The sequence below is a fragment of the Pelodiscus sinensis genome, chromosome 6 (genome assembly GCF_052426305.1).
Source record: "Pelodiscus sinensis isolate ZL-2025 chromosome 6, ASM5242630v1, whole genome shotgun sequence".
In the NCBI taxonomy this organism is placed as follows: domain Eukaryota; kingdom Metazoa; phylum Chordata; order Testudines; family Trionychidae; genus Pelodiscus; species Pelodiscus sinensis.
This window is the reverse complement of record NC_143057.1, coordinates 97,789,105-97,805,731: the sequence shown is the minus strand read 5'-3', so window position 1 is coordinate 97,805,731 and position 16,627 is coordinate 97,789,105. Positions and strand designations below refer to the sequence as shown.

General features: G+C 44.2%; 1 protein-coding gene across 7 annotated transcripts in view; it reads left to right on the top strand.

Moving 5' to 3' along the window:
- Positions 1 to 16,627, top strand: part of DDX4 (DEAD-box helicase 4) — a 113,182-nt gene that overhangs the window by 55,667 nt on the left and 40,888 nt on the right. For all 7 annotated transcript variants that reach the window (XM_075932449.2, XM_075932454.2, XM_075932452.2 and 4 more), the window contains 3 exons: positions 11,232 to 11,384; positions 14,749 to 14,903; positions 16,437 to 16,566. In XM_075932449.2, the coding sequence (XP_075788564.1) occupies positions 11,232 to 11,384; positions 14,749 to 14,903; positions 16,437 to 16,566 (438 nt within the window). The remainder of the gene's footprint in view (positions 1 to 11,231; positions 11,385 to 14,748; positions 14,904 to 16,436; positions 16,567 to 16,627) is intronic.

Below are 16,627 nucleotides of genomic sequence, written 5' to 3'. Positions count from 1 at the left end.
GCATCATTATCTGTGCCTGCCCTCTACTTCTTACTCTCCTGAGGGGTCTCCATCAAGGCAATCCCCTCCCAGGTCGATGTCACGGTTGTCTCTTCACGATGCTCCCCTTCCTGATGATGACCACCACACGGTCTATTCCTCGTGACATCCGTTACCTGGGAGGGCTCGCTCTCACCATTATAGGGCTCCGCCACAACATGGCCCATGGCACCCGTGCTGGCCTTACGCACCTCCACCTTATCCACCGCAATGGGGACCGTGGGAACACTGGGAGCCATATGGACACCGCTCCCCACCTCGTTCCACTGCATCCCGGAGAAGTTTGCCTCGGCCACAACCCCTACCTCCAGCAAGTTTTTTGGAGGATGAGGTGGAACGAATCTCAGACAACGACTCAGATACTCCGTCAGTAAATGTCTCACACTCTGATGCCCTTGATGCACAACCAGAAGACGCCGTAGTACCATCAGACACTGGAACGATTGACGATCTAAAACAGTTCCAAGAACTAGTCGAGAGTAGTGACAAGCCAGAATGTCTCCCTGCAAGAGGTGCAGAAGAAACAATACCAATTGTTAAAGAATCTACATCTGACATTACCCATAGACGAGGCAATCATGGAGACCTCAGAAGATCTGTGGAAGACGCCTGCATCTATCCAAGCAACTAACAGGAAAATTGACAGAAAGTACTTTGTTCCCTCAAAAGACAATGACTTTCTCTTCACTCACCCACACCCTAACTCACTAGTCGTGGACTCAGCACATTTTTAATGCTTCTCAGTAAAAAAGAAAATTGTTATACCAGTGTTTTGGGTGTTGAGCTTGAAGCTTGAGGTTGTGTTTTTCTTGGAGTGATTTTACTGTAAAAAGAAAATTTACCAAGCCAGAGTGCTCCAACCTGCAGCGGGCAGGGAGTTGGGCGAGTCAGGCCAGACATGTGCCTGGGAGCAGCCCCATCCTGGATTTCCAGCGGGGCTGACATCCCCACATGGGCATCCATCACTCCGTGCGGGACAGAGGCAGGGCTGCCCAGCTGCGCTGCTGGCCCCAAACGTGGCCAGTATGAGCCAGTAAGCACCCTTCAGGCTCTGTCCACAAGGCTAAGCAGCCAGCACTTTCCACAATGTCTTGGTGCTCCTAGAACCTCCTCCCTGAGGGCTAGAAACACTTGACACCTTATTCCTGTCTGTTCAAGTCACTCCATCCACTTGTCTTTGAATGCTCACCCCTCGTGGGAGATGCCTTACTGTTGTGGAGTGTGTTCCCAGTGGAGGACATGTTCAAAGGATCCCAACCGTGATCTGCATGTTGAGCCCTGCTGGGCTGTGTGTGTCGAGTGGCCCTGTTTTAGGCCTTCATCTTACTACTGCTTAGTGGGGGAAAAAATTCTGCTTTGAGGAACAGGTGTTTTGGGAAGACCATGTTTTTTTAACCAATTTTTTTTAACTAATTAGAAGTTGCTCAGAGGAATACTTTACTAAATATGATTCTCCAAAACATTTTCTTCATTTTTTCACCTCTTTTTCAAACTTCCTAGTATAGTTTTAATTTGAACTCTTTTTTTTTTTTTTTTTTTTTTTTTTTTAAGGCTACCACAAGAGAAGTCAAGGTTACAACCCTCACTATTAAAACATGTTAAAACACACTCCTAAATTAAAATTGGAATTTGTCTGTAGCTAGATTTTATGGTATTGCTGAAACGTTGTCTCTTAAACTAGCAGTATGAGCACCCTATGCAAGAAACTCTTTATCTATTAAAGCAAGTTGGATAGCAGCTTAGCCTGAAGCAGAGCTCCCATACTAACATGACTAAAATAAAACTTGTTCAAAGGTGGCTTATGGCAGTAGAAGGGTCAGATGCCAAAATTATTTAATTTTTAAATTGATTTTGTTTTGTTTCTTCTTCTGCAAGATGATTCAGGGGGTGCCGCACAGCTGATCCCGGGCTCCACTTGCAGTGTCCCTTTTGAAATGCCACGGGGGCGTTTCAAAGGGGCAGCGCTGCACGTAGCCCGAGGTCAGCCGGAGTCATCTTATTTAATAGTGTGACTAATCATGTGATTAATTTTTTAATCGCTTGAGAGCCCTAAATATCATAATCATAAAACAGATTAAGTGTTTTAACTTCATTTTAAAAATCACGTAGTCCTATTGCACCTTACAGACTAACAAAACCATATAGGTAGCATAAGATTTTGTAGGTAAAACCTACATCTTCGAGTGATGTCCCCATGGGTGCTCCACTGTTGGTGACAGGTCACCTGGAGCCATAAAATGGAGCATTGCAAGGCAGTTGTTGTCCCCACCCCGCCTATCAGGCCGCGCATGCGCAGGAGGCATTTCGTGCCACTACCTCCCAAGCGCCTCTCACGCACGGCCTGGCCCTTCCCTTTCAGGCCTTCTACAGATAGACTTCAACATACGCTCATTACCTCAGTTATTTAGTGTTTGGACAGTTCCTTTTATAGAGTTACCATTAGAAATTTGTGTAAATAGTTTCTCTCCTTTATTTTTATCTGTTTTTTCTTCCCCTCAGGACTTGAACGCAGTGTTAGTTGCTCCAGCCCAGCAAAGAGTGCGCCTCTTGGTTCCATGCTTATCTGGAGGGAGGGAAGGAATGGAATCAGATTAACAAATATTAACTAATATGTTTGCCGCTTCAGGTTTTAAGAAATGTTGTGACTGCAGAGAGGCCATGCCAGTATCTGATGGCCATTCCCTCTGTATTCGCTGTTTGGGGGGAACCCTCAAAAATGTGAGCACTGTTCAAGTCTGATGGCAAGAGCAAGAAAAGTTAAAGAATTCTGCTGGTGAAGGATACTGTTTGATAAGGCTATACAGCCTGCTGAGGCTCAAGACACCTCCTCTAACCAGGATGGCTTCCTCTCTATTCCCCCCCCCCCCCCCAAAAAAAAGAGGCTGCCTCCACACCCCCCAGGAAGCCATGAAGGAGAGCTTCTCCAGCTCATTCTCTCCCTCTTCCTCGTTCCCAAGAAAGAGCAGAGGGGAAGAGAGTTCAAACATTTGGAGGCAGAGCCCATACTGTAGCACCCACATTGGTGCACTTCCTTGGTTCCTAGAGAAGCAGCAGGGTGCTCTACTCTTTTGTACTGCTTAAGAGCTTGGCATCACAAAAAGCCATAGCGCCGCAGGCAAAAGTGGTGCGTTCTAACAAGCTGGCACCTCCTTCAATGCCATCACCCTAAGCACCAGCCACCCTGGCTCTTGATACAGACCCGCAGTTAACACGAGCAATATCTGGTAGGTCTAACTCATTACTTGACAGGGCAAGCACTCTGACATGCCATGCTTCTACAGGTCTGTCGCCTGCAGTATCTCCAGCTTGCACCTCCCCACGTGGGATTAGGTTTCCAGTACTCTCTCACCATAGTCCTTTGCCTCCTGATAACCAAATCAGTGCGTTCTCATCCCAGCACTCACCACTGACAGGCTCACACTCACTGTTGCAGAGAGACCTCATCAGTTTGCCTAGTACCAACACTTGGCTTAACTCCTTCCACCTTACCCACCACAGTGGGCATCTTAGGATCATTGGAATCTATATAGGCAGCGCTCGACAACCTACTCTGCATCAGCAAAAAGATGTTTGCCTCCATCCCGATATCTTCCCCCTCCCAAAGATTCAGAGGAGGAGACAGACAGATGATAGGGATCCAGACTCTCATATTCTGGATACCTCTCCCACAGATAACTCTTCATTATTTCCACATGTGTTCATAACGTCTGATACATGCCCAACCAACTGTCTTAAACAATTCCAGGAGTTACTCAGAGGCATAGTGTAGAGGGGCCTTCCATTGGATCAGGAATGCATCCCTAAGCAAGGCCTTGCAGAGACTTGCTCTGGAGTAGAATCGGGGGCATTTGGTGTTGTGGGGAGAGGCAAAAAGGTCTATTGTTAGCAACCCCATCGAGAGAAGATCAGACTTGTGATCTCAGGATTCAGCTCTCATTCGTGGTCTGCAGAAAAACTGTGGCTCAGAGTCTACTGTGGTGTTGGTACGCCCGAGGTAGGTATAATACTACAAGTGTAACCTGGTTGTGAATGCACCAGTTCCATAAGTGAATGACCTCTGTGTACAGGGAATGGGAGCAGGCATTGTCTTGTAGACTTACATAAAACATTGTGGAGATATTGTACGTGAGGACTTCAACTGTATGATTGGCAATTTGGGACACGAAGTGTGTGTAGGCATTTCTCACTGGCCTGAGTTCTAACAGATTGATATGCAGGGACATCTTGTATGGAGACCATTTGCGCTGGACTACCTGTTCTTGAAGATGGGCTCCCCAAACCAGCAGGGATGCGTCTGTTGTGATTTATGCTATGGACTGGGGTTGGTGGAAGGGGACGCCTGCCAGGAGATTGTCTACTGATGTCCACCAGCATAGGGATGTAAGGACATCTGTTGATACAGTAACCCTCTTGTGCAGTGAGTGGTGTGAGGGAGTGTAGACAGATGCGTTTCTGATGTTTTCAGCTATGGATAGCAGGAGTACATAATAGATGACGTATATAGTTGCAGCTGTATGACTCATCAACTGAAGGCAGGTAGGTATTACGGTAGAAGGGCTCATGGATATGACTGAGATTTTAGATGACTGCGAATCCATGTTGAGGTAAATAAGCATGGGATGAAAGTGAATTGAGTTGAGCACCAATTAACTTTGTGTCTTGAGTTGGCTTTAGCTTCAACTGTTGTGCATTTATTAGAAGACCAGGATGAATGAAGAGGGCTTTGGTCTTGTTCATGATGGAGGCGGTCTCATCTCTTAACTCCCATTTATCAAGCAGTTGTTTAGGTATGGGAAGACAACTAAGTGTAGCTGTCATAGGTATGCAGTGGCTACAGCTAGGACCTTTGAAAACACTCAGGGAACGGAGGAGAGGCTGAAAGGCAGAACCTTGTATTGGTAATAGTCTGCTCCTAGTGTGAAATGAAGGTAACAGCAATGAGCTGGGTGAATGGTAATGTGAAAGTATGTGTCCTGTAGGTCGAGAGCTACCAGTTCCCTTGATACAATGCTGGAATAATTGTGCTTAGCGTGACCATCTTGAAGCACTGCTTCCTGAAAAACTAGTTCAGTCTGCAGAGATCAAGGATCAGTTTCCAACCCTCTGTTTTTTTTTCTCTGTTAAGAAATACTTTGAGTGGACCTCCCGCTCCTCCTTTCCATAGAATCCATTGGATACTCTTTCTGTGGCTCTGAGCATCAGGAGACATTAACCTCCTGTTTTAGCAGGCTTTCGTGAGAGCGCTGCCTAAAGAGGGGCAAGGTAGGAAGTAGGGTTGGGGGGTAGAAGTAAAGAGGATACTGTACCCCATACAGATTATCTGCAGCACCCAGAGGTCCGATGTTATGGACTCACCAGGGTGTTAGGAAGGGACACAAATGGTGGGTAAAAAGATGGCACAGCTGTGTTGGCATTGGATTGTGGGGGAGGTCATGCAGACCCTCAAACCTGCAATTTTGAGGCCCGAATGGTAGCGGGGTGACACTGGTTGGGACGACACCTCTGAGGACAGTGTCAAGATCAAGTATCCTCATAAGATCTTTGAGGGAGCTGCTTATATTGGCCATATCTGTTACAGTTATATGGAGTACAACACTTGAGCTGGTAAGGTGGAGTATATATGCCCAATATGCGCAGCATGGTTCTTGAATCTTTGCTACTATGAAGGGACCTTATCTGTGTTGGATGCAAATAACTTGTCACATGGGAGGTCTTCCACCTTAGACGGGAGTTCATGAGGAACATCCGAAGCTTGTAACCTGGATGCCTTTCGCACCACAACCACTGTGGCTCTTCCCTGGCGATAGTATCAACCACGTCTAGAGTGGTATGTGTGATAGCGTGGCCCTCATGGACTATTGCTTTCAATATAGACCTCTGATTCGGAAAGGTGTTCTATGAGCTCTCCCAATTTCAAGTAATTATCAAAATCATGATTTACCAAGAGGGCATTATAATTTGCTATTCTACGCTGAAATGTGGAGGAAGATTAGACCCTTCTACAGTAAAGATCTAACTTCTTGTAGTCCCTGTCTTGATTAGCTGTTGTATTCTGGGGCAGTTTAGATCTGTGCTGAGCTGACTCTACAACCAAAGAGTTTGGCTGCAGATGTGTGAACAAAAATTCAGTGTCTTTGGGGGAACAAAGTATTTTCTGTCTGTTCTTTTACAAGTAGGTTGAATAAGTGTGGGCGTTTGCCACAGCTCATCATATGTCTCCATTATTGCCTCATCTAGGGCAAAGCAATTTTCCCCTGCAACATGGAATGCAGATTCTTCAGCAAACAGTGCCACTTTTCCTGCACTTCTTGAACTCCATCATAGTTTCCATTCCTGCACAGGCTGTTGACTCAACCTCCATACCCATTGTCATGTCAATATGATCTTTTCTCCCAGAATCATGGGACAATGCTGCATCTTCAGCCACACACCTTACATCTACATGTGTTGCTCCTACCTGGTTTTGGATATTAGAGACCCAGTGCTCTCAACAGGTGAAGGATGTTCTTCTCCGCATTAGAAGATCTTACACTTACAAAACTTACGTGCAAAAATGGACTTGTTTCTCTCACTGGTGTCAAAGAGCAGTGAGGGACACTCGTACATCTCCAGTGAATGTTCTCCTTAATTACATTGTAGAACTTAAGACAGCTGGACTTTCACTTGCTCCCCTAAGAGTCCACCTTTGGGCTATAACCGCTTTTCCACACCCTGGTGGAGAGCCTCTCCATTTTTACTCACCCGGTCACAAAAAGCTTCTTTAAGGGTCTCCAGAATATATACCTACCCTGCAGACTTCCACATCCAGCATAGGACTTGAACCTTATTTTTGGACTGTTCGACTAGTCCTCCATTCGAGCCTCTGGTCACAGCTGCACTTCCCTTCCTATACATGAGGGTCTGTTTTCAGTTGGTTAATACCTCAGTGAGGTGGCTTGTGGAGATTGGGGCCCCTACAGCATCCACCACGGGCACATTTCACTCTAGCTACAGCTGTCTCCACAGCCTGCAACATGTTCCTCAGACCACACTTTTGCGAAACACTGCAATACTACCACAGCTAGCATCTGACTCAGCGGTGGCCACTGCAGTCTTGTCCACCACCGCCAAACAATTACTCTGACATCTTCCATCCAACTTGAATACAGCTCTCAAGTCACCAACACTGGAGCACCCATGGGACCATCACTCGAAGGGAGGGAAAAAGGGGGAGTTACTTAGTTCATGCAGAAACGACTGTTCTTTGAGATGAGTCTTCATATGTTCTCCACAATCCTTCCTTCCTCCCCACTACTCGGAGTCTTAGTTACTCAGACATAGCAAAGGAACTGAAAGGGAGGGGCCGGGCATGTCAGGAGCTCGGGAGTAGGTAGCGTGAGATGCCTCCTTCGCATGCATGTCCCAGCGGTGGGGGGAGGGGAGGTACTGCTTTGAAGTGCTCCGATTTTGTGGCTCAGGGTGACCTTTCACCAGTAGTGGAGCACCCATGGGGTTATGCATCTCAAAGAACAATTGTGACTGTACGAAGTAACACTCCGTTCCTCAGATGAGCAGAGATCTTCCTGTTTTCTTTTAAAGCTAAAACTAACATGGCTACCCCTCTGAGAATTTTCATCATGTTAGTTTAACAAACTAAGTTTGAAAAAGATTTAAATATTAATTTGTGTTCAAACCAAAAGATTTCAACCTTTTTTAAGAGCAGGGATGGAGAACCTTTTTTTGGGTCGGGGGCCACATAGAAGAAAAAGGCCACCACAAACCCCACACCCCCCCCCCCCCCACTGAAGTGGCCCCAGACTGTGATATCTTACTTCCCTCACACTCCAGCCCCCAAGGGGTGGGAGTGAGGGGGGGAGGTTCTTCTTCAGGTGGTGTCCCTGTGGGTGCTCAGCTGTTGGTGATGGGTAATCCCTGGAGCTGCAGTTTGGAGCTTTTCCTAGCAGTTGATAGTTGGGCTGCACATGTGTGGGAGGCACCTTGTGCCACTGACAGGTTGGTGCCTCGCACAGCAGCCTGACCACCCCCTCCCCTCCAGTTCCTCTCTAGCCCCCCTTGGTCATGGACAGAGATTTTATCTGTCTTCTCTCAAGCGCTCACTTCTTCACACGTTTCTTGTTACTAAGTTTCTTTTGTTACACGTTTCTTGTTACTAAGTTTCTTTTGTTACTGTTAAATGATTCCTTGTTACAACTTCATTAAATAAAAAGACACTTTTTTTCCCCCTAGTCCCAGTCCTGATGGACCGCTTCTGAGGTGGCAGCTCTGATTTTTCTCATGACCTGTTTCATTCATCCTTATCCCTTCACTCGCCCCCCCCCTCAAGTTCCCCCCCCCCAAAAAAAAGATAGAGAAGAAGGAAAAGAAATAACGCAGCCTGAGCTTCAGCAGTACTCTACCATGCCCAGCTCTTAGGGCTTTAAGAAGTGCTTCCAATGTAATGAGCCCATGCCAGCCTCGGATGGGCACGATTCTTGTATAAGATGTTTGGGGGACACACATGCCCCCCCCAAAAAAAATTTGACCACTACAGGAGTCTCTCAGCCAGGGCTAGGAAGGACAGTGAAATGCAGCTCCATATGATATTATTTGAATGGGCGCTGCAGCCTTCCGAAGAGCCCCAACCCGTTTCGACTCTGGGAGATCTGAAACCTAGATCTGTGTCTCCCTTGCCCCACAAACACCACAGGATAAGTCTCTCCAGCAAGATCATTTCCGGTCAAGCTGTCCCCCAGATTGACCACTAGGGACACATTGAGTGCATCAGCAAAGCTGATGGTGAGACCTTATCAGGCACCACCACAGCTGCACTCTGCACACTGTCAGGTTAGATGTTCTCATAAGCAACACGAGAGGGACTGTGCTGACAGACTATAGCACCGCCACAACACTCGGTGCAGTGAAGGAGTGCGAAGCCACCTGCCAAATGGCCCCATAAGTCCTCGCCACAGCCTTCTGCCGAGCCAACACCTACAAAGGAAGCACCCCTCTTCACCTCCCACCCACTGGAGGGTGCAGCACAGGTGCAGTAGGCTAACTAGGTGCAAACAGGACAATTGCACGTTTACAGCTGAAGCCTGTAGCACTCAGCCAAAATCTCCCCTGGCATCTGCTTGCTCTCGGAGTCCATCTCCCATTGCGCTAGACCTCCGTTGACACAAGAAAACGCTGCAGTTGCTGAATATGATCAGAGGAGTGTGTTTCTCCTCGCAACATTCGCCTCTAGCTACATCTCCTCAGTTTCAACACTACCCTGAAAGACCTCGCTATTCCCATTGGTACCTGGACTGGCAATATTCCCCTCCACGTTATCCTCCCTGGTGGACACCATGGGATTATTGGGGGCCTTGCAGACACCACTCCAGGAACACATCTGCATCATTGAAGAGCCTTCCACCAGCCTCTCCATCCCATAGCCTTCTGGCCTCAGCAAACTCGGAACAGGTGGAAGAGGGTCAAATTCCTGATGACGATAGTGTCACACAAGCCCAGCAGACATTTGAGGATAATCCATCTGCATCTTTTGATGAGGCTATAGTACCAGAAGTTCCCCCGCTAATCTCTCGCTTCTTAACATCCCTAGTTTGGGCAAGAGGTGGAGTGCAGTTGGGGATGCTAGTTGCTGGGAAGGATGGAGGATGCAGGAATAGGGTGTGGGTGGGTGTGGGTGGATGTGGTCTCATTGGGAAGGTGTGTAATGTGAGAGCAATTGGGGTACAGAGTTCCGGCATGGTAGTGGGGCTTATTACCTGGCTCCACAAGCCTTGCTGCTCACAGGCACTGCCCCCTGCTGCTCCCATTAGCTGCGATTCTGGCCAGTGTGAGCAGCAGGGAAAGTCTCCAGGCCAGCATGTAGAGCCCTTTCTCTTCGTGCGAGCTGGTTCTGGCCTGCAAGGCTCAGGACTCCTGCCTTCCCCCCCTGTAGCGGGAAGTTGGTGCTAGTGCTCTAACTATATGGAAGGGGGTTGTAGGGCTGAAGTGTCAGTGTGGGCTCCTTGGGGAGTGGAACACTGAGTCCCAAGCCCATGACCTGCAGATTACACTTTGAGAACCACTGAGCCCCATAACAGTGTGTTTCAGAGTTTCTTGTACCTCTTCCAAAATATTTTTGCTAGGTACTGTTGATGGGGAAACTGATGGACCCTCTGGACTAATCCTGTATGTTGACTTCTCTATTTCCATGTTGTATCTAGAAACTATTTTAATACAGGCAGTCCCCGGGTTAAGTACAAGATAGGGACTGTAGGTTTGTTCTTAAGTTGAATTTGTATGTAAGTCGGAACTGGTACATATTGTAGGGGAAACTCTAGCCAAACATTTCTCCAGAGCTCAGTTTTATTCTCCCACACTTCACTTTCCTCAGTCCTTTATTCTCAAGCTGAGGTGTCTGCTGAGAAAAGCCGCTCCGCGTCTCCGTGGTCTGCTGCGGGGGGCGCTAGCTTCGTCTCCCTGGTCTGCTGGGGGGAAGCAGCTAGTGCGGGGTTGCCTCACCCTGTTTGTAAGTAGGGATCCGATGTAAGTCGGATCCATGTAACCCGGGGACTGCCTGTACTCCACTACTTAAGCCAGTCTGAGGCACTTTGGGGATAAGTTGATTAGATGGAAAAGGCAGATTAAGAAGAAATTCACTTGGACTTGGGGAAGTGAGACTTGCAGCATGGGAAATCGTCATTCAGTACACGTCCACAATCTGAAGAAATGGCTTTCAGCTCTGTCTGCAGTTTCTTTAAACCAGATACAGTAGCAGAGTTTCCACCTATTAAGATACCAAAATGGCATTTGAATCTTGTCTTGAAATCTGTAACTGTTCAGCCATTGGAACGCTCCGTATTACTCTGGCAAACATTTAAACTTTTCTGAATGACACTCATATGGAGGAAACTTAAACAATGAATGGTTCTCCTTAGAAACGTTACAAAAAATGTAGATGGTATAATTTTTTTGTGGGCACAACCCATGTGTTATAAACTAATATGGCTATCCCTCTGAGACTCAGTGGAGGAGCAGTTTGAGGATATTGCGGGGGAACATTGTCAAGTACCCATGGACATTGAGAACTCTGACTCCTATGGGGCAGTGGGGTAGTTCTGATATTTCAAGCATGCAGTTTACTTACTACCTGTAATTACCAGCTTGTGATTTTGAATAATTTTAATATAATCGTATACTGTTAAAGACTTTCTCTTTTTTTCTAGACTTTTGAAGAAGCTAATCTTTGTCAAACGTTAATCAAGAATATTGCTAAAGCTGGATATTCAAAACTGACGCCGGTGCAGAAGTATAGTATTCCCATTATTCTCGCAGGGAGAGATTTAATGGCATGTGCCCAGACAGGATCTGGAAAAACAGTAAGTCGTCTTCAAACGATGTACACACACAAAACATTATTTTTGTGACATGAGAGAGTTGCAGAGAGGCTCATCAGGAATTTCTAAGTCAGTGTTTCTCCATCTTTTTTTTTTTTTTTATAGTGTCCCCTTTAAAAAAAAAAAAAAATACCCCAGTACCTACAGTTTTCAGACACCATATTTTTTCTACCATTGCAACACATTTGTTTTTAAACAACTTAATCATAGCCAGGTGGATGATGAAATTTTTGGGTGTAAAAAGTAAAAAAAAAAAAAAAAAAAAAAAACCACTGTGAAACTTAAAATGAAAAATTCAGTTTTCTCCAAATTTCAGTTGTTGCTGTATCCCCCAGACTTCTCTTGAGTCCCCTTAAGGGTACTCATACCACTGGTTGAGAAATACTGTTCTAAGTAACAAATAGTATTTCTTTGGTTTAAGGGTTCTAACACTAATTCTGGTAAATTCTGAGCTGTATGTTAATTTTAGTTACACGTGGTACAACTTTGTTACTTTTGGTACAAATGGGAGTTAGATACCAAGTCTACAGATTTCTGTTAAATGGAACTCTGTTTTTAGGAAAGCATATTTCAGTAAATTGTCTTGCCATAGCAGTAGCTCTTTGGTTTTTAATCAATTGAATAGGTAGTAAGTGTTTTCAAGTAAACACTTAGTAGGCCTGGTTTTTCTTAAAATTTAATACTGCCTTGTTTCCAAAATGTAAACCTTATAGGCTTTATGCTAAGAGCTTGCAAACTCTGAAATTCAGTGCTCAGTTTTTATGCAGTGTATTAGCTTATTTGTAACACTGAGAAATTCCTACTTTCTGCGCAAATCATAATTTTAGGGGAAAAAAGGTTGAAAGTTGGTTTGACAATTTATTGCAAAGCCCTAATAGAAATACTCTGAAAATCTGAGAACACTATTTTGGGTATACTTTTTTCTGCTTAATTGCAAAATAAAGTAACAGTATTTTAGCAACAAAATCACAAATATAATACTGAACTATCTCAAGTATCTTATTTTATATGAGATGATATTCCTGTCATGGACATCAGTCCAGGGGTGCAAATCCAGGCCTTACAATTGCCTGCCCTGTAACCCCAGATGTCTCAGTGTTTTGGTGCTATAGCTGCCAACCTGGTCCACTCACAGTTGGTCTACCAGGTTACACCCTGGGTGTCTGTAGTTAGACAATCCTGGTTCAGAATATGGATGTGAAGGTTTAACTGGTTAACAGTAAGCATCACCCTTAATGTTTGAGGTATACCGATTAAGGTTAACTGGGGGGGGGGGGGGCTGGAGCAGCTCCCTGCCTCCTGTGAGCAGGGGCTGCTCCAGCCCCACAGGGGGCCAGCCATGGACAGGTGCTGCTCTGGCTAGGCTGGATCAACCCTCTGTCTGCATTGGGCCCGGACCCCCTGCATGCAAGGACTTCTCAGACTGGGATGCTGTAGCCCTCCACATGCAGAGATGATCTAGCATCCCAGCAGGTGCAGCCTCTGCCTGTGGTAGTGGGGGCTATTCCTGTGTAGTGAGTGGGGGGAGGGGGAGCTGCTTGTCTCCTGTTTAATGGGTTAATGAGTTAAACAATATGTTGAACTGGTTAGCCACTTGAATGAGATTTTACATCCCAAGTTCAGAAGCTTGGACCCCAGCCGCCTTGTGTATAGCCCCACAATCCTACCATAACTTCCATTAGCCTCGGTTAAAACCAGCAAGATGATCCTAACACACTCCCAGTCCTGAATTTCCCCAAATCTATGTCCTGAAGAGTATGAGAAATATTTGTTCTTTTAAAGATTAAAAAAAACCACCTCACTGCTTATTAACTTAACTAAGGGTAAATATACCTTGTGATGAGATAGGAGTGCTGGCCCCACCCAGTGACTAAGGAGTTAAACTCGGGTAGCTAGCAAGGGTGTTGGCAGGAGACCAGAAGAACCAATAGGGATACAGTGCTGAAATTTGAACTCTATGAAAGATACCTTGCCTGCTTTCTTTGTGGGGATATTAAACCAGCAGTTGAGACACAAAGAATGATTTATACCCAGGCTGGATTACCATGCCTTCAAGCAATTCAGGGCATGGACATGGACTGAACCACGAAGGGATCGTGAGTAAATAAAGGAAAACTTGTGTTTCGTCTCAATTAGGGCATTTTTCTTTATTTTTATGGTTTGATTTGAACTGCTCCGTATTAATCCATTCCTCCCCTCCCCCATTCATCATCTAAGAGTTGTTCCCAGAGTTTTTCTGTGTTTTTAATTTGTTTTACTTTTGGGTGCTCTGTAACACCTCACAATCAGGTATGCCTTATCAAGTATATCTTTGGTTTTATTAATAAAAATCACCTTTTTTTTTTTTTTTTTTTTTTTTAAGGTGATGAGTTTATTCTTGTGTTCTGGAAAGGAACAGTGGCTTTGTGTGTGTGTGTGCTTGCCTGCCTAAGACAACTGTCAGATACCACAGACTTGAGTTTATTTTCTTTGTTTTTCAATCTCTGTCTTGCGGTAAAGGAGTTTGGGGTTACCCCTCTGGAGGAAGTCAAAGTGCTTCTTCCTGGGTTCAAGAAGAAAGGGGTTTTTTTTTTTTCTTTTGATCCAGTTGGTGGTGGTGGCAGCTGCTCCCTAAAGTCAGTAAATCTGTGACTCTGGGTAGGTTTTTTTGTAAGCAGAGCCTTTAATGACAAAGGTATTTAAGGTCTTTTTGGGCCCCCACCTTCTGCATGCAGTGCGAGAGTGGGGAACAGCCCTGACATACTCATTCTTTTAAACCTATCACTGAGTTGGTATATAGGAAAAAGGAAATAAATTTATTAACAAAATATACGTAGAGGTAAGTGATTTGAAATGTAAGCTAGGGATGTAAATAGTGTAGGTGTTTAAGTAGTAAACTGATAAGCATCCACTTACTGGTTAATCATATCAACCCCCACCCTCCGCAGCTATGCAAGTACATTTTTTGCAGGCTGGGTCCCAGCACTAACTCCTGCTGCCGCTCTGCATGGAACACGAGCTGGTACACGGGCAGGACCACAGTGGGGATTGATGCCGGGACTGAGCCAGCCTGCCCATGAACCAGCTCTTAAAGTGCTTCTAGAGCAGTCGCAACAAGGGTAGTTGCTGGGACTGAGTGGTTGCAGTTCTAACCCTTATCAGTTGTGTAATTGACAGAATTTTTGTTGACTACACGATTAATGAATTACTTGTCTCTGAATTTATATAGAACTTGCTAGTTTTTTATAACTTTATATGAAGTTAGAAAAGTTATTTCCTTGAACATAATTGCTGCACAAAATTCTGACACTACTGAAACAAAGATTTTAAATCTGATGTTAATAAAGTATTCATGTTTGTTCTCCAGGCAGCCTTTCTTTTGCCAATTTTGGATCATATGATGAAAGATGGAATAACTGCCAGTCACTTCAGAGAACAGCAGGAACCAGAATGTATTATTGTAGCCCCAACTAGAGAACTAATAAACCAGATCTTTCTCGAAGCAAGAAAGTTTGCATATGGGTAAGCTTAAAAAAAAAAAAAATTGCAAAATTGAGGCTTAATTTAATTACCGTAAACGAGGCATTGCCTTAAATCCCTACTCTCATCTATTTCGGTTTATATTCAGATCAGAATGGAGTTTAGGCCACAAAAAGAGTGTTTGGGTAGGCTAGTTTAACTTTAATACATGGACAAGAAGATAAAATGGATAGTTTCAGGTGATTTCTGATAAATTTTTGTATAAGCACAAAACGTCTTCTAAGGAAATGAATTCCAGTTTGTTCGTTAGATTAAATTACCTCATTTTACTGTTTTCCTTTCATAATTTAAGGTAAGGTTATTTGGCATTCTCTCATCTTAACAATTACAGTAACTATGCTTCAGTGTTTCTATTTTTCAAGTTTTTCAAGTCTTTTCTTAACATCAGTTTCTGTTGCCTCAAAGGAGAAGGATAGAAATTCAGCACTGAGCCCTTAAGTTGAGTAAGAGTACGTTTTGTTTTTTAATTTAATAAAAAAATCTGTGTGTCCCCCTTAGCAGACGGACCAGCTAGAAAAATATATTTTATACAAGCACTGTAACTTCATAGTCTTCCAAACTTCTATTGATAAAGCATATATGTGCAACAATTAAATACAATTTTAGGTACTATGTTTTTAAACAAATCACTCTTTTGATACACAAAGCACTTTGCTGCCTTTTCTTCATTGAAAATACATCTTGTACAAAACTGATTGGTCAACCGTAGTAGTTTTAAACTTTCACACGGTAGAATTTGTGTCCTTTTAAAGCAAACAACTTGTCAGACACTCAAGAAGTGTCTCAGTTAAGATTGCTTGCACAGCATTAAATCTGTGCATTTGTTACTGTACTTACAATGATTGCATACTGGGTGCAACTGCAAAGTTACTTAAGAATCCTGGGCAAAAACTGGGAAGAGTGCCTAAGTTGTTCATCTTGTGAGTTGATGATGCCTGTTGAATAAAACTAGGGACACTATGAATGAAATCTACATATGTCAAAGCAAATTCTACTTGTAGTTGTTAGTGTAGACCTGGAGTAAATCTGTCAGCAGATCCATTTGCACTTCTTATTGATGTAAGTGAGAGCATGTGCAAGCCCTTGGTGTTCTTGGTAGCTGCTTTAATCACTTTGAGAGGTCATGTGGGAGCAAGTGTTACGTAACCATGTAAGACAGTCATGATATATGTGCCCAACAGAGCAAAATAAGTTGTGCAAGAAAAATTAACTGTGACACTTCTCTCTATAGTAACGATAAGGAGGATTAATTAATAAATGAGAGAATGCAGAATTACCCAATGATTTACTATTACTTGTCCTAGTAAATCCTCAGAGACCACGAGCACACAATCTTGGTTTCGTCAACCAGAGTTTAAGTTCTTGACTAGAGCAGTTTATTTCATGCGAAGTTGTAAATGCTGTAGCTATGACAACATTACAGTAATTCCTAGGTGCATGTGTGTTATAAATGAAGGTGTGTAACTATAAATTGACTTCTGCATATGTAATCACAGTTTCTTGCCAATTCAATAGCACTTGTATAAGGCCAGTCGTGATATATGGAGGTACGCAAACAGGTCATTCAATTCGTCAGATAATGCAAGGCTGTAATATATTATGTGCTACTCCAGGAAGGCTTATGGACATCATAGGTAAAGAAAAGGTAAGATCTTACCTAATGTTTCTATTCAGTTTTAAGATATCATTTACCTTGAATTCCTTTA